At 55.7% G+C, this 18,377-nt stretch overlaps 1 protein-coding gene across 3 annotated transcripts in view; it reads right to left on the bottom strand.

Annotated features, from left to right (window-relative positions):
- Positions 1-601: 601 nt before the first annotated feature.
- FTO (FTO alpha-ketoglutarate dependent dioxygenase) overlaps positions 602-18,377 on the bottom strand; it is a 256,938-nt gene continuing 239,162 nt past the window's right edge. For all 3 annotated transcript variants that reach the window (XM_036345957.1, XM_036345955.1, XM_036345956.1), the window contains 2 exons: positions 2,305-2,535; positions 602-798 (listed from right to left, as the gene is read on the bottom strand). In XM_036345957.1, the coding sequence (XP_036201850.1) occupies positions 730-798; positions 2,305-2,535 (300 nt within the window). In that variant the 3' untranslated portion in view covers positions 602-729. The remainder of the gene's footprint in view (positions 799-2,304; positions 2,536-18,377) is intronic.

Genomic DNA, 18,377 nt, shown 5'->3' on the forward strand with positions numbered 1-18,377 from the left:
TGCCCACAACAGGGTGAACTCCTGTTCCGGTGGCTACATACGCCCCCACCCCCACACCTGGCTGGGGGCGGGCAGAGAGGAGCCCTGGAAGGCAGGGACCTGTCTGTGGGTGCCCAGGGCTCCCCCTTACTGAGCTATGTGGGGGGGGAGAGGAAGCGAGGGCTGTCTTCAGAGCACTCTCTCTAGAGAGCGGGGATGGTGAGTGGAGGGGGTCCCGGGGACCAGGCTTCCTGTCCCCCCCCCACCCCAGCAGCCCCCTCTGATGCCTCTTGCCCCTCCTCCTCTGCACCTGAACCCCCGGGAGAGCATCACGCTTACCGACAGCCCACAGCCACCGCTGAGGAAATGTGACTCACCTTCCGGCCTCACCGCCGGCAGTGGCTCCAGCCCTGGCCGCCATCACCTGGCCCGCCCACGGGACTTGGCGAAGGACCTGCACCTGGGCCCACCCCGGCCAAGGACGCAGGCCCACCCACCTGCGCACAGGAGGGCATCCTGGAACCTTCCTTGGTCCCTTCCCTCCTCCCGCTGACATTTTTACACAACATATTGACACAAGCAGTCCAGGAAGACGGCATGATAGCAATACACGTGTGTTGGGGTAAGCACTCGACATTTATTTCTCCTACAGGGGTGCAAGCAAGCAGGTGTGGGAGCAGTGGCGTGAGGGGAGGAGCAACTCAGGTTTACAATGCATGAGGCCAGGGAGCCGCGGGGCACCTGGGGGGCTCATGCCCCCCGCGGAGCCAGAAGACACCCAGCTCGCTGCCACGCCCGGGCTGCCAGATCTTCCGGACCCTAAAGAGACAGCACACGCTTTTATTTTACAGGAAATCTCCCGAGTGTTCAAATATCGGCCCTGGTGAAAGAGAACAGAGAACCAGCCCAGGGAGGGGGGCGGGCGTGTGGCTACATAAAACCCCTCTGTGCCAGGCCCTGCAAACCCCGAGGCAGGGCTTGGGGAGTGGAGGGGGTCCCAGGGACCAGGCTTCCTGCTCCCCTAACGGATGAGGACAGGGAGGCTCAAGGACGTCTGGGGTTCCCCCGAGGTCGGAGACACCCAGTCTCCGGAGAGGAAACCCTGGCCGCTTTGCCTGGCGTGACCTTTCTGTGGAGGTGAGCGCCCGGGAATGAACGCATGCGTTGAACCAGCGACGAGGCTCTGATGGCAGGGAGGCTGGGCCTGGTGCGCCTCTGATGGGCTAAGCCAGTGGTTCTCAACCTTGGCTGCACATAAAATCCTGATTTCTGGGCCTCATCATAGTAACAAAGAAACAGAATTTCCGGAGGATGAGGCCCAGAAGTCAGGATTTTAAAAAGATTCCCAGGTGATTCTGATGTGCAGCCAAGGTGAGAACCACTGGGTTAAGCGTTCCTCGCCTTCCGATCCTGCACACGGTTCCGAGAGAATGACGGGCCGGGGGAGGGGCGAGCTCGTCTCACCATGTCTGGGGTTCACCAAAGGCAGCAGACAGGTCTCGGCATCACCAGACAAACCTGGTGCAAGGAGTGAGGACGGGAGGGGCACACATCTCCACGGGGCCCGCTCCCTGCTACATAACGGCTCTAATACTTTGAATGGGGTATTTAACGACATGTCAGAAAGTGTTCCGAGACGTCTGTGGCGAAATAACTCCCCCTTGGGGGCGGGTGCCTTCCGTGTGCCCATTACACAGATGAGGAAACTGAGGCCCAGCAACGTGGAGGGAGTTGTGATCGGGGCCCAGGTTTCAACCTGGTCTCTCTGAGGCTCCAATGCCATCAACCCCACCTGTCATTATGTGCAAAGTGGGGGGGGGGGGGCAGAGAAAAGATTGGAAAAGATTGGGCGCTGGCCAGGGCAGCAGTCGGCAGCCACACGTGGCCACTCACCACCCGCCACATGGCTCCCACCCCCAAGGAACGATTTAAATGTAAGGAGCCACGCATGGCTGGCGGCTGCCACACTGGACCCCGCAGCCTCTGAGCGGTGCGGTGAGGAACGGGGAGGGGCGTCCCTAAGCTCTGTGGTCCCCCGGGCGGCGCTGGTCACTGCCCTTGCTGCTCTGTGGAGGCTTAGGAAGGAGGGAGGCTGGGACTTGGCACAGGCTGGCTCACCCTGGTCGCTCCCTTGGCCTTGGAGCTGGACGGCTCACTTTAAAAATCCAAGTGGGGACAATCGTGGGGGGGGGGGGGCAGGTCCTATTTAATATCAAATCGGGTGATCACACTGGGCCATCTTCAAAACACTGGACATCCCAGGGCCCCACTGCCCAGCCGTTTCTAGCTGGGACCCGGGTTCTACCATCTAAAGGCCGTGCCTACCCACACTGCCGGTGGCGGGGATGGCGGAGAGGAGCCAAGAACGGCCTTTCCCTCCTCCCCTGAGACACACACGCCGCCTAGGGTGTGGGCTCCAGGAGCAGGCCTCTGAGTTCCGAGACGACGTCCGTGAGGTCGAAGGGCAGGGGCATGGCGGGATCCTCCTTCTCCCAGTAGGGCCGGCACTCTGGCTTCTGGTCGGCGGGTAAGGTGCGCGCGATCCGGGACTGGCACCTGGAAGAGGGAGAACAGCAGTTCATCCGCGGGAGGCAGCGCCAAGCACCGACCCCCCAGGACCACAGGGGGCGACGCGGCCAAACGCCCCGGAGGCCGTCCTCCCCGTGCGTGCGAGGCAGGAAGCAGGTGGCTGTGCGAAGGGAGGGTCCTTCCTTACGGTGCTGGAACTTCCCTTCCCCCCCCCCCCCCCCCAATTCCCAGATTTCGATGATTCTCCAGCGGCTCCAGAGAAGCCAGTCGCCAGGGAAAAGCAGTTACTCTGCTTTCGAGCTGGTGACTTCGTTCTCCACGGGCTCCGCTGTGATGGGACCTGTGTGATTAAGCGATTATCAGATTTGAATGTTTGGGATTTCGATGTGTTACCAGATTACTTGGGGGGGGGGGGAGATTAAATTGAATTTACTGCCTGGAAACGTCCGAGGGCAGATTACACAATAGGCCAGGCCGGGACTGACTCGGGGGGTCCCGCCCGCCCCGTGCGCCGAGGAGGCCCGCCCAGGAGAGCCGGGCTTATGGGGAGCTATGCAAATAGAGGTTAATATTCATTTCTGCTGATGAGGACATGGGGAACCGCCACCAAATTAAATTAAGAGGCGAGCAGCAGCTACTCCCCAAGGAGGACCCTTAAATCACGGTTCTTATGAAGTGGATTATTCATCGGTGGTCGGGAAATTAATTAGCGTCGGAGGCAGGAGTCGGGGCGGCGGCCACCCCGCACCCTGGGGGGCAGCGGGCCCGCGGATGTGACGTGGGTCTGGCCCAGACCCGTGTGGCTTTAGCTTTGTTCATCTGGGAGAGAACAGAGGACCAGAGAGAAGGAAACGCAAACTGCAATCAAGAAGGAACAATTGCACCCTGGCTGGTGCGGCTCAGTGGGTAGAGCATCGGCCTGCAGACTGAAGGGCCCCGGGTCCCATTCCGGTCAAGGGCATGTACGTCGGTTGCAGGCTCAATCTCCGGCCTTGGTCGGGGCTCGTGTGGGAGGCAACTAATCGATGTGTCTTTCTCATCTCCCCCCCTCCCTCCCTCTCTCTCTCTCTCTCTTCTTCCCTCCCTTCCACTCTGTCTAAAACTCAATGGAAAAATATCCTCAGGGAGGATTAACAACAACAAGAATAAACAATTTATACTTTCGGGCCACATGGCGGTGACAGCGGGTGCCCAGAAAAGAAACACGGGTGCTCCCCGACTTAGGAGGGGCCGACGTCCCGTCAAAACCATCATGATCGACAACATTGTAAGTGGAAATGCATGGGATCCACCTAACCTACCGAACGCCCTAGCTCAGCCTGGCCCACCTTAGCTCAGAACACGGCCATGAGCCCCCAGCTGGGCAGGGTCCTCCAACACAAAGCCTACTGCAGGGGCCCTCAAACTTGTTAAACAGGGGGCCAGTTCACTGTCCCTCAGACCGTTGGAGGGCCGGACTATAGTTTTAAAAAAAAACAACTATGAACAAATTCCTATGCACACTGCACATATCTTATTTTGAAGTAAAAAAACAAAACGGGAACAAATACAACATTTGTATTTGCATGTGGCCCGCGGGCCGTAGTCTGAGGACCCCTGGCCTACGGCATCACCAAGTGCTGACTAGCTCCTGCAGTGATTTTCATACGCATCGCTTTCGTACCATCTTAAAAAAAATAAAAATCAGAGGTCAAGCCATCGCAAGTTGGGGACCGCCTGCTCTAGGAGTTCTTCCCCCCCACCCCATGCCCTCTAAACCAATTCAGAAGTGGCCAGGCCACCATCTGTCTTCTGCGCGGGACTGACCACGAAGAGATCGAGGAACGGACCTATTTCCAAGGCTGATAGGAGGGAAGGTTCCTGACTCCGAGACGCCTCCTTCTCTGGGGCATTATCAATGGGGAGGGGGTCCCCCCCAGGAACACATGCTTCCGCTGAACACCTACTCTCCCGTGTGCTTAACGGCGGGGCGGCATCGCGGGCACTCCATCGCCGCACATGACACTCAGCCGCCCATACATCTCCCGCGCGCCGCGCCGGCTGATAATGGCGTCTGTTAACACGCGCTAAGTACTATTATGTAGCACATCACTTCATAAATAATAAGATTAGCTGACCCCGGGGCCCCGAGAAGAGTCGCGTGTGTAAATGTTCTCATTATTTATTTAAAGCAAGAATTAAAGCAACAGAAGCTGCGTCGGACAATCCTCTTAGCATAAATATTAAACTGTTTGCACCGATAAGCCCCGCACGGCACCGGGGACAGAGGGTGCGTTCTGCAGACGCCTTTGCGGGAGTGGGTGTGGGAGACGGTGCCACTCGCCGCCGCGGTCCCCAGGGCGCCTCTCCCCAGGGCCAGAGACGGTCTCTAAGTCACATGAAAGCGATGGGAGGAAATTAATACTCGAGGGGAGCCGAGACTAATTACAGAGGAGCTCTGCAGAGCTGTTTAAACGGCGCTTTCTTCGCTGCCTGGGAACCAGAGAGGGATGTGCAATGACGCTCAATCAGAGAGGGATGCTCAGTAGGAAGTTACTCCAAATGGAGCACCTCCTCCCGCAGCGGGAAAATGGTCGGCGCACACAGTAACCCAGTTGGCAGACCAGCCGGCGGTGATGAGGGCTGACCCACCTAGACTATCAGGAGGTTTGCGGACAGTCGATAGGGGTGCTTTCTCACCTGCCCATGGTTTCTGCCCCTCGCCTGGAGAAAGTGCGAGAGATCCCACAGCCTGCTGCACAGGTCTGCGGAGGCCGGGTGCACATGCCTCCCCAGCCCACGGGCTGTGATGGGCGGGCCATGCTCCCCCACGCGTGGAGACTTCCCGCCCCGCCCGCCGAGTGGATGCGGACGGTCCCCTTGCCAAACCAGAATGCTGACAGAGTGCAGCGTGGGCCGAGCTCGTCTGGGTGTGAAAGCGTGGAACACTGGCTTAGGCTTTGGGCTCAAATAACGTTCCTACTTGGGACAAATTACCCGGGAAACGAGAGCGTGCCGGTGTCTTCCACACGGACCTTCACGTGACAATAAGCCAGTGTGATTGGCAGGACGAGAGGACCTTTCTAGAGAGAGGGATGCACTGTGCCCAGGGTTCCCGAGGAGAGCAGATCATTCCAAACCCGGCTAAACATCACGCAAGTCATAGGTCCCCCTTTCAACCTTGTCCTCTCACCTCCCATCTTAAAGGAAAACCTTCTTTCTAATGCTTCCGGTTAGCGAATAAACGTGAATCTACTCTGGAGCCCTGTTCCTTTCCTTAAGCAAAGGAAAAATAATATAGACTCATGCTCTTTCCATTCAAAGAACTTGGTAAGTCGCCCCCCGCCCCCACACTGCAAACTCACGCTGCTTAGGAATGGTCCTCCCTGAAGGGTTGGCCTAGTGATGCAACGGGAAACGGTTGACAGGTGTCCTGTGGGTGGCCCCTGTGCAGACTGCCCGGAGGGTCCCCTCCCCCACACAGGTGTCACTCCCGGGGGCCGCCGCCCTCGGATCTCCCCCGGGGCCACACTTAGATCCGGCTGGCCAGGGCCGCGGCTACATTAGTGGACACTGGCCGCCCTGCTGGGATTAACCACGTTAGCTGAAGTGTGTGTTAATTAGGGGTATGCAAGCCGTCGATACGAGGTTAATGCAGAGGTCAAGGGAGAAACTCCCTCCCTCCTTGCATCACTTCACAGACGGGGTGACCGCCGGGCTCCGTGCTTCCTAATCGATAGGTTTTATAGTAATGCGCTGGCCATCGATTTTAAGAAAACACGTACGGTCTTCCTCCCCGGCCCTAAATGCTGCCGCAAATAAGGGACAGGTAACACCGCCATCACTCTCGAGGCGGCCAGGAAGGAGGTGTCAGGGGCAATGGGTCCCGCTACAAGATTCGTCGGAGGGGGGGGGTGGGGGGGGAGCAAGCTTAAAAAAAAAGTACAAAGAAACTAGACCTTGATGGAGAACGATGACAAGCGCGGGCCGCCGAGGAGACAAGGGGAATGAACCCCTAAGAGGGAATTCTCTCAGGGAAGGAAGAGAGCAACGTTTGATGAGAAGGACGACGACATTCTGTGCGCTGTTTAAACGCCTCCAAGGGTCTCAGCACACGACACAGGTTCATCCGGTTCTCACCATAACCCGAGAGAGACGGGAGGGAGGTATCGGATCCCCGTTCGGGGTGAGGGCTGCCTCCCCCACGGTCAATCCCTGGGAAGTGGGAGAGAGGGCAGGGCCAGACCCTGGGCATCTGAATGGCTGCCTTCCCCCCGAACCCCCCCCTCATTTCCGGGGAGTCCCTTTTGGTCTCAAATGGGCCCTGTCCCTGCAGACGTAGCTCCTCTGGCCAAGTTAGATCTTCAGGAGATTCCAAACCACGTCGGGGAAAACAGGAAAGCTTTTTATTTCCCTTCGCATTTCTACAAAGACTATGATTACGGCCAACAATGGATTACACGTTTTCTTACATAAGCATCTAGAGCAGCGGTTCTCAACCTGTGGGTCGCGACCCCTTTGGGAGTCGAACGACCCTTTCACAGGGGTCGCCTAAGACCATCGGAAACCACACATATAATTACATATTGTTGTTGTGATGAATCACTATGCTTTCATTATGTTCAATTTGTAACAATGAAATTGGGGGTCACCACAACATGAGGAACTGCATTGAAGTAAAGGGTCGCAGCATCAGGAAGGCTGAGAACCACTGTACTAGAGTCTATAGGAATAAGAGATACACGTTCATCTTTTACGACCATAAACTGCCCTGGCTGGTGTGAGTCTGGGCATCCTGTCCCGCACAGCGATTCCGATGGTGGAAGGTGAGGATGTTTCACATCACGTGGCAGCTAATTCCCGACAGCACCTCCATTTCGGCGAAGGCCAGCCCGAGGTTGGCTCTCACAAAGGATCCGGCCCACGGCACAGGCCTCCGGAGTCCTCCCCGCCCCGCCCCCCGCGCCAGGGCCCCGCCAGGCTCGTGGAGCCACTTAATACGTGAGAGCGCTTGGCCCTCCGCTGGGGTGTAGGCCCGGGAGGTGGGGGGCTGGGAACGGTCGTAGCCCCGGGCTGGGTTCATTTGTCGGCCCGTCAGTTCCATAATGAGGGCGATGAATGGGCCACGGTGAGGGCCGCGCCTTTAGGAGCCGCTGACCTCTGATCTCTGGTCACAGGATAGGGTCACCTGAAACCTGCCTGCCTTCTACCCGGCCGGCTGACAATGTAAAGGTCAAGTAGGCCCGGTGAGTCTCGGCATGGAGTCTGCGGCGGCTCGGACGGGCGCTTTCGGCGTGGCCGGGTTGGGTTCCCCGGCTCACAAAGCTATGGAACCACGGCCGAAACGGGCTGGACAAAAGATATACGATTTCAAAGCGGTCTAGGGTAACGTTCCTTGCCAGGGAATAGAATGAGCTCATTATTTTTAAAGGGCAACAATGAAAACAAACACTTTGGAGGAAAATGTATTCTGCCCGTGCCTCGGCTGCTGGGAGGGGAGGCGGGCAGGCATAGGGCTTAATGAGCGATATGGATGCTGTACCTGCGACAGGGCAGGCGGTCCAATTTGATGCAATTACTGGAACCAAATCCCCACCGGGTAATGGCGAGCCCTCCTCTCGGCCACAGAATACGGCCTCTCCGCGGTCCTCTGTCAGCACGGCACCCCACAAAGGAGCGTGATGGACAAAAGATAACCCCTCCCAAACTCCAGGACTTCCTTGTTGCCTGAAACTTAAGTCAGGTTCGCAGGAGACGGTCTCAAACTTCAGAAGGATTCCAGAATAACTTAACCATCCGAAATTTAAGGCAGCTGTGTTTTGTTTTGTTTTTTAGATCACCATTATGTTATTTAAAAACATTTCTTCTTACAAAAAGACTTCAAATTAAAAAATATATATATTTTTTATTTTAGAGAGGAAGGGAGAGAGAAACATCAATGATGAGAATCGTTGATTGGCTGCCGCCTGCACGCCCCACACTGGGGGTCGAGCCCTCGGCCCACACAACCTGTGACCTCCTGGTTCATAGGTCGATGCTCAATCACTGAGACACGCCAGCCGGGCTGAAGATTTTAATATTTGACTGTTTGGTTCAATGCCACTTACTCAGACTCAGGTAATGAGAGTCACGTCGGTAATGCACAGTCGTGGAAATGAGAGGGAAGAGGCGACACCACTGGCTTCCAGCATCTAGGAACTTCGTTACCCGTGGAGGAGCAGGTGTCACGGAGAAATCCCATGAACACCTAGACTAGAGCCTGTTTTCTACAAAGGATTTTCTCCCGTAAAGTCAACCACTGACAGACAGACAGACAGACTGCCACGGCAGCGTCACCCACTCCCGCTCCTGGGGGATGAGCAAAGGACCAGGGCTTACGAGCAAAGGGCCAGCTGCTCTCACGTTGGAATGCTCCCGGGAGTTGTGAGCTGGGAGATAAATCTGAGTTGATGCCTTTCCCCTCCGCCCCCATCTGCTCAACTGACAGTCTCTTCCCACTGTACTGCTGTTTTTAGAAATACTTCTGTGTTCTCGGCTTAACTGTTTTTTAAAAATATGTTTTTATGTATTTTCGAGAGAGGGGAAGGGAGAGGGTGAGACAGAAACATCAAGGAGAAACATCAGTATTGATGGGCTGCCTCCTGCACGCCCCCTGCTGGGGGTCGAGCCCACAACATGGGCATGGGCCCCAACTGGGAATCCAACCAGAGACCTCTTGGTGCCTGAGTGGACACCCAACCGCTGAGCGGCCGACCAGCAGGCCGGGCTGCTTAACTGGCTTTTGGACGCCGAGGAAATCTCCCAAGTTCACTTGAACCTTCTCCAGAGCGGGGGGCTGCTGGGCCTTTGTTTCCCTCCTCCTCTGGGAAACTCAGGGCAGACCCGTCCCAACGGCGGGGAAGTCCACATTCGGAGTCAGGGCCAAAATAAAATGCCCGTTTGTCGAGGACATGCCGGCCTTCTGCTGAGTGCAAGCCGTGCACCGATTTCAAAGCTGAGTAAAAGTCAAGGTTCCGCACGTCCCCGGCATCTGCCCGGTCCCCGCCCCTGATTCTGGGACCTTCTCTCCTTCCCGTGTCCCACTGGCCACTTGGCTCCCGTCCTGCTGGCTCCTCTGCTCTTCCTCGAACAGACAGAGAGCAGAGAGCATCTCAGGCATCGGCGTCTCTGTGTCTTTCACCTGGATCGCTTTTCCCCTCGTCTACCCCCGGGGCTTCTCCCCATCCTTCCGGGCACCGCTTCCCCACGATCCAATCCCTGAGGCCTCCCTCGAGTAAGATAACAACATAGGCCCGGCTGGTGTGGCTCAGTGGTAGAGCCTCAACCTATGAACCAGGAGGTCACGGTTTGATTCCCGGTCAGGGCACAGGCCCGGGTTGCGGGCTCGATCCCCAGTAGGGGGCGTGCAGGAGGCAGCTGGTCCATGACTCTCTCTCATCATGGATGTTTCTATCTCCCTCTCCCTTCCTCTCTGAAATCAATTAAAACATATTTTAAAAAATAAAATGAAATGGGAACCTACGGAAGGGCTGTGTAGGGAGCGAAAGCCTCGAACGTTTCCAGGAATGAGGTCATTTGAGAAGGTGAACTTCTAAGCTCCACTGACACAGGGTCTCGGGGGATGAAGCAGACACACCCTCCTGAAGACTCTTCCCTGCCTGGTGGCCACACCCAGGGGCTGAGAGGAGGGAAGGCTCTGAACCTGGTCGCCCGTGCCTTTGACTCTCTGGCCGCCTTGGCGCTGGGAGAGAGGAGAAGAAAGGGCTCCAGGCCTCGCTGGGCTCCCGAGTGCACCCGATGGGTATCTATCTGCACGGCTCAGCTGCCATGCATGGACGCTGCTCCTTTTCTTCCCGGGGCCGCGGGTTCCGCTGGGGAGGGCGGGCAATCCTAGACGCTGAGAGCCACGGCCGGCCGGGCAGGCCCCTGGGTCAGTGCCGGCCTCGTGGCTAAGATGACTTGGTTTGAAAGGCTTTTTTAAAAACTGCACTTTGCTAGATCGCAGACCCAGTTCTGCTGCCCTCCCACGGAAGTCCAGGCGGGGCGCTAGCGATGTAGCCCGTGGACAAAGCCCGTCGGTGCCTTGGACGGGAGGGACGCGTTGCTAGAGAGACGCCTTAGGGTTGCCGGGCGGCCTCCAAACTGCGGGTTAACTGGCGGGTTTATCCGTTAATCATCGCACGGACAGCTTTCCCATCTCTGAGGACAGCTCTGGGTGAGAGACAAGCTGTTATCCGTTCATTATTTACAGTGCGTACCCCTGGCCCTCCCCGGGCTGGTGCAAAGACTCACGCTTCGGGGCTCGGGAAGCTTGGGCCTGTCCTTCCCTCGCTGTCTGGGGTGATTCCCATCCTCCCAGCACCAGCGTTTGCTCGTGGGGTGACTTTGGGGAGGGCCCTGAAGGGGGACTGTGCCCCTGTCACGTGGAGGCAGCCCCAGAGCCCGGGTTCCGTCCGGGAAACCCAGCGTGTGCCAGCGCCGGCCGCCTGGCCTTGGAGCCGCTGGCCCAGGAAGAAGGCTTTTTCCGTCGAGAAAAAATGAGCGAGGCTACGTCCTCGCCGTGTGCCAGGGAGAGGCGCAGACTCGAGTGTCCATCTGCGCAGGGAAAGCACCCTGGGCCCCTCAGCGGATCCCAGCTGCCTTCTCATTCGCCAAAACTCAGGCGGCCCCCAGGAACGAAAGGACGACGTCTGCGTGTGCAGAAGGTCGCGACGGAGGCGTCTGGGAATGAGAGGCCTGAGGCAGGTCACCTTCCGGCCTGTTTTATTCTGCTTCCTTGTTCCAGAGACGTTCACAGTAGAGAATCTACCAGCGTTTAGTAGTATCTCCCACAATGCGACATGTAGGCTGTTTCCAGTTTTTCAAATCGTGAACAGTTATGCACGGTGTCATTATCTATGTGGGACTGAGGTGGTTCCAGTCACTGGTTTAACAGCATGCTGGCATTTGCAAATACAGTGTTGAGAGGGTTTACACTGACCCGATAGCTCAAACTACTTCTTTAGTGTGTAATTCTAACGAGCCACGTCTCCCTTCTGAGGGTAAGGACAGAAACAGTCAGAGACACGGGCATCCTGCATGCCCCATGAATAAGCAGACGCTCCCAATGGCTGTGACTTCCATGTGGGGGGTGGGGTGGGGTGGGGCGGGGGATGGTGAGCAGCTGTCGGAAACGCCCACGTAAAGCTTGTGATGCAACAATATGGTTATGGCGAGTTTCTTGTGACACAGACTCCGTTATACCGAAGGTCAGACCGTGTCACCTGAGCTGTGACCGCCTGTCGGGGAAGCCCCACCCCTATGCTGGCTTCCTCCTATGTGGCCCCTGCACGTTCTCTGTTTGCCCTCCCTGCTAAGGCTCGTTTTTTAGAGAGGCGTCCCTGATGATGTCAGTGAAGGTTTTCCAGGTAGGGCAAGCATACATGGATGGTCTTAATCACCACGTCTCGGCCTCTTACACATGTAATAGAAGGAGGCAGGAAACTCTTCGAAAGGATCCGAAAAGTTTGCCAGAAGGGCTGAGGGGCAAGCCCCGTGAAAAGCGTCACTGAGGATCTCAGACACTTGCCTCCCTGAAGACGGAGTGGGCGGGGCCCAGACGCCCCCCAGTTCCCTCGGGGTGAGTGGGAGAACGAAGGCGCCTCTACCGTCTGATCTCATGAGCAGAAGCACAGAGCGGACACGCCCAGTGTCAAGTAAAGATGCCGGAACGTTTTTTAAAATCACACTAATTACTGTTCGGTTTGGGGAACAACTCGACGTTGGGTGACGAGTGTTGTCAACTAGAGAGAGAGGTTCTGCATCGGTGAAAACCAAGAACTGAGGACGGCACCTGCATGGAATGACGCTCCGGAGTGCGTGACGCAAGGTCTGAGATGGGGGTTAGAGGTCAAGGAGGACTTTGCCAAGTTTAAAATTTCATATCTGTGCAAAACTTGTGTAATTCACGGTAGGTAATGATACTAACTGATGGTGAAGGAAACAAAATACTTTAGCTGGGGATGGGACTCAGTCCTCCCAGAATATAACTGTTTTCAGTTCCAATGTTTTTGGCTACGAGTCAGAACTCTGGGAACTCGGTGATTAGTCCATTCTCGGCTCCGGTAACACAGCACGTAGACGTCACGTCGGTAAGACAATTCTTCTGCACCTCAGGGTGGGTTTATAACTTACCAACACAGTAAAGGTAGGGTCACCCGAGGCCTGGAGGAGGAGAAGGGGGTTCTTTCTCACCTTCACCAATTTCCCGCCATCCCCCTAAACCCAAGGCTGGCAGGGGAGGAGTGACAATAAGAGGATGGGGCCGATACTTAAACACCTGAGCTTTGTAAAACGTCTTTCATCTACGCGTCTCTTAAAAAGCTGTCCAAGCAACAAAGATGCAAAGTGGAAACAGATGTTTTTCTACCAAAAAGGCTCTCGGGAATGGTGTCAGCTACTCAGGGTTGCTCTCTAAGGAGCTGCACCAACCCTTCTCCTTGCCCACCGTCACAGCCCCCGGCACGTTTCCCCGCCCTCTGGGCACACAGGCTCCACCAGGGCCTGGCCACCCAGCCTGGGTCCCCAGCGGGCCCTGAGGACGGGGGCGCGGGCTCTCGGACTCAGCTCAGCTACGGAGTCTGTGCCCAGCAGGCCTGGAAGAGCTTATACTGGAGCAGGCCGTGAGAAGGACATTTTCTTTATAAATTGTTTTCTTTTTTTTACTGATTTCAGAGAGGAAGGGAAAGGGAGAGAGAAAGAGAGAGAAACATCAATGATGAGAGAGAACCACTGATGAAGGTGTCCTTGGAGACCCCAGCTACCATGTGGGTAAATTCTGCCCTCAGTGGGGTCTGTGTGTCCGTCTATTCTGCATCCCAGATTACTGTGCTCGACACCCGTCGCGTTCTCCGCCTCGTACGGAGCAGGCAGGGTGGCACCTTTAATCCCCTTTGCAAAACAAGGACAGCACGGCCTCCAACCCCAGAACGTGGAGCCTCATTCAGATTTTTTATTTTTAAAGTGAAAAACGAATCCTAAACACCTGAGAGATGAGGTTCCTAATGGGAGCCCCAAGGAGTTTCTTTAACCTGGGCACAGTCCTACCCCACAATTATATACCATTTCACGCTTGACTGGAGCTGTTCTTTGAGCAGAAAATGACCATTTTTCTGCTCGCACCAAATGAAGCAGGAGACCCACGCATCCGGCTGCAGCACACGGCCGGCTCGTCTAGGCAGCCCGCTTATAATCGGTGCACTCCATGGCCAGGGCATGGCAGGATCAAAAGAGTTAATAATTGGATCCTGCCCACAGCGACCACACAATTAAGGGCGAGATGAGCAGAGATGAAAAATTTATTGTGAAAACGCAACGCCGGCCTGCACAACAGAACCATTTCACCGAGCAGTAATTTCGCCATAACCCTAACGATCAGCCCTATTTCACTAATAACGGGAGGGAAAGAAACTACTTGCAGGGAGGATGGGACAGATCTTTTTTAATCTGCGTTGTCATCCCAATAAGTCCCGGCCCATCTGTACTAACCTTGGCAGACAGAGTCACCTGATGGACATAATTTCTTATAATTTACCAGCCATGGATCTAACCTTTCTTCATCAAATATTCATAAAGGCAGGATTCCCAATGATTTTCTGTCTCTCCTCATATTTACAGCTTGTTGTCTTCTTCCTTTTTACAGTAATTTGGACACAATTGAAGTCAAATGGAATTAAGGTTAAATGCCTTTCGCAACCAAGGTGCCTAAAAGCAAAGCTTATTAGGGGAGGGTGGCTAACTGGAGGGGGGGACCTCGTGTTCCCAAGACCCTTGGCATCTCCGAGGAGTTCCAGGAGCCTGCTCTCCCCCTAAAAGCGAAAAAAACAGAGTCAGCTGGGGAAGAAAATGCCATTCTCACCCTGGCTCGTTTGTGTCTAGAGCAGCCGTGGGCAAACTACGGCCTGCGGGCCGAATCCGGCCCGTTTGAAATGAATAAAACTATTGAAATAAAAGACCGTACCCTTTTATGTAATGATGTTTACTTTGAATTTACATTAGTTCACACAAACACTCCATCCGTGCTTTTGTTCCGGCCCTCCGGTCCAGTTTAAGAACCCATTGTGGCCCTCGAGTCAAAAAGTTTGCCCACCCCTGGGCTAGAGCATCGGCCTGCGGACTGAAGGGTCCCGGGTTTGATTCTGGTCAAGAGCATATGCCCAATGGCGGGCTCGATCCCCAGTGGGTATGGGACAAGGAAAAGGGCACATAGGGTTTTTGCCATGGATGGCATGGGAAGGAGGGGAAGAGGAAGAGAATGGAGTGTACTCACAACAGAACACGAAATTAAACAAATAAAAATCCAGCCTGGCTGGGCGTAGCTCAGCGTTTGAGCAACGACCTAGGAACCAGGAGGTCATGGTTTAATTCCCAGGCAGGGCACATGCCAGGGTGTGGCCTGGATCCCCAGTGTGGGGTGTGCAGGAAGCAGCCAATCAATGATTCTCTCTCATCATTGATGTTTCTCTTTCTCTCTCCCTCTCCCTTCCTCTCTGAAGTCAATAAAAAAAAAAAATCCATAATAATAAAAGCATAATATGCTAATTAGACCTGACGTCCTTCCAGATGTCCTTCCGGACGACCTTCAGGATGAAGCTGGGGCTGCGAGAGAAGCCCGGGTCCTGGTGCCAGAGGGAAGCCGGTGCCAGCAGCTGGGGGAAGGAAGGCCTACTCTTGCAGGAATTTCGTGCATCGGGCCTCTGGTATATTGTAAAAAAATAAAATAAAAATCTAAACATGTAAATGGAACACATGCGAAGACATCAAGAGACCCTGGAGGCCCGATGCAGAAGACAAGGTGTGTGTTTTCCAGTCCACAGTGAGGCTGGGAACGAGGGACGGCTGGGGAAATGGGCTCGGGCAGGGCTCCGTGTGACGGCCGAGAGGATGATGGGAGTGGCGTGCCTGTGGCCGCTGCAGCGTGGCAGCAGGGACTGAGCGAGGTCCTCGGAGAGCTCCCCCCGCAGAAGCCTCGCTCTGCCCGCACTTCCGGCCATCCCAGGGCAGGAGCCTTAGCGCACAGGGGAGCCTGCTGGGTTCTCAGGTCGACTGATCGATAGCATGGGCGGTCTTTCTGCCTAAAAGCATGGGGGAGCCGTGAGAGAGGCCCAGAGGGGGCAGGACCTTGGCCAGCACATTACCTGGGACCTCCGGCTGCTGCGCGGGGCCCTGGAGGCACAGGGCACTTCCTCCCAAGGCCTGGCAGTTTCTGCCCCAGTGACTCTGAGCTGCTCGCATCGAGACCATGGCCTCCCCGATTAGGAACGGGCACAGGTGACCTTTGCGCGGGGCACAGACCCAGGCTCCCCAGTGCCGGCAGCAGCAGCTCCGGGCGTGTGGGACCCCCTCTCCGCAGACCTCCGGCTCCCCCGACCCCTGCCCCGGGCTCTGTAAATCTCAGCTGTGTCTGCAACCTGGCTGGACCCAGTGGGATGCAAATGGCTTCTTCGTGTACCGGGAGGGCTCCTGAGGCCTGAGCCACCCGAGGAGTCCTGTCCCCTCTGTGTGACCTGCACCTGGCGGCCGGCTCGCCACTCACTGAATTTAATGCTCCAGAAAGCAACCGGATGGCAGGGCGGAGGGTGACGCTGACTCGGAGAGACAAGGAGAGTGCGGCGTTCATGTCCCCGGGCCTGTAACGGAACGCCGCCCGGGGCCGCACGGAGCCCAGCTCATCGAACCCGCGCCGAACATGCTCTCGGGAGTCCGGGCAGCTCCCCCAAACCGCTCCTTTGGGTGTAGCAAGTGAGAGGCCAGCCCCCCAAATATCAGAAGGAAGCCTGCATCTAGAACACATGTGCAGCCACTACAGACAGTCGAGGGCAGGGGGACTCGGCACCCGCTGTGCGCCAGTTCGTCTATTTCATTGTCGTAACTCGCATGCAATCATTTCAAGTTTTGGGGTTCGGGGTTCAATAACTCGGGCAAGGACACGGAGCCGGTCACAGGAGAGAATGGGACTCAAATCCAGGCCTGCGGGCTCCAACCCCCTTCCCAGGACTCTGCGTCCCATCCGGGCTGCCTCACTCCCAGCCACGGAGCAAAGGACAGCTCGTCGAATGCAGTGGACACCACACGTGAAATGTCCACCCCCCGAGAACGACTCCCGAAGCGCCCGGAAGAAGAAGGCTGGGCCGTGGCCGCGGTGGAAGGCACGCAGGCGGGGTGTTTGTTCTGCTCTCAGGCAGGGGACGGGGGACAGGATATGGGGGTTTAAACACGGGCCTTCGAGAGGGAACATGGGGGACTTACTAGGACACAGATCCCTGCATCCACGTCCGTCCCGACACCGGGCTCTCTGGCCACGGCAAGGCCAAGGCTCTCTACAGCGGGAAGAGATGGCAGCCCGCCGGGCGGGGCCGTCACCATCGCGAGGACTGTTAAATGAACCCCCCGGGACAGTCTCCCTGCAGATAAAGAGCGTGCTTTCTCCTTGTGCCATCAAAGGGGCCCAGAAAACCTGAGGCTTTGGGCTTTCCAGACAACATAATGAGATCAGAGATTCTGCTTGCAAAGAAATTAACTTTCGGTTAATTAATGAAAGTAACCTTAAACAGTAGGCGTGCTGCCAAGGACCGGGAGGGACCCTGGGATACGGGGGGAGGGGGGCAGGGGAGGGGGGTGGATAATGGGCCGCTTTCAAGGGGCCCGGGCTCAGCCGCCCAGAGAAGAAATTTGATGAGGATGCTGCTTGTAAATTTGATCTCAAATTCTTGAGATGAACAAATAAAAGTCTTATCTGTAATAAAGTCTGCTGCAAATGCTTTCTTTTCGCCCATAATTTTCTGTTCCATTTAGAGGGAAGATTTAATTAGATGTTGGTGAAACACCAGTTATTTAATAATACCCTTAATAAAAATCTAATCTACGGAACATAGAAACCACGGTAACATAATCACAATTTCAAAAATACATTTCAGAGTGCCCGCTCCTTTAGACCGGGAAGGAAATATAGGTACGGGACGTGTTGCCTTCCACTCCGCGTAAGGACGGAGAAAGCAAACCCAATGAAAACAGCAGCTACCACACGGCCACCCTCTCTTCCTTCTCCTCGAGTTTGTCTTTAGAGCAGTGGTTCTCAACCTTCTGGCCCTTTAAATACAGTTGCTCATGTTGTGACCCAACCATAACATTATTTTCGTTGCTATTTCATCACTGTCATGTTGCTACTGTGATGAATCGTCATGTAAATATCTGATCTGCAGGATGGTCTTAGGCGACCCCTGTGAAAGGGCCGTTCGACCGCCCAAGGGGTCGCGACCCACAGGTTGAGAACCGATGCTTTAGATGTTTTCCGCTCGTCAGTTGCAACCAAAATGGGGCCTTGAACCTGAGGGAAGGCGGGAGAAAGAACCCCTCCCACCTGATCAAGTTTTTAAATGGAAAATTGCTTGTCATCAGAAACGGACGCTTAAGGATTCCTAACGTTGCATGAGAAACAATAGGGCCCTGACATCTGTGAAAGCTAACCCCGATTTTTCCCTTGGAGACGATCGATCGGCAAACCCTGTACCGGAGACAGGGCTCTCCCCGAACTTCATGGGAGTGCGGAACCGTCGGAGGAGCCGAATAAATTCACGGATCCCGCGTGACCCGGAGCGCAGAGGAAGATGATGTTAAGGGCTCCTCCTCTTCTCACGTCTTCACCAAAGGCAGCTTTCGGGGACGGGGCTCCCCGAGCCCCAGCTCCACTCAGCATGGCGATTCTCTGACGTCGCGTTTCCTAGATACACGTTCGGTGTTGGTGGAGGAGCTGGTCCCCATGGGAAGCTCGCTCCTAAGGTTCCGGCCTCTTGAGCAAGATTCAGTGGAACTGGGACCCAAAGGGGGTGAAACGGCCCTGGCTGGCCTGGCTC

The sequence above is a fragment of the Myotis myotis genome, unplaced genomic scaffold, assembly GCF_014108235.1.
Source record: "Myotis myotis isolate mMyoMyo1 unplaced genomic scaffold, mMyoMyo1.p scaffold_m19_p_19, whole genome shotgun sequence".
Classification (NCBI taxonomy): Eukaryota; Metazoa; Chordata; class Mammalia; order Chiroptera; family Vespertilionidae; genus Myotis; species Myotis myotis.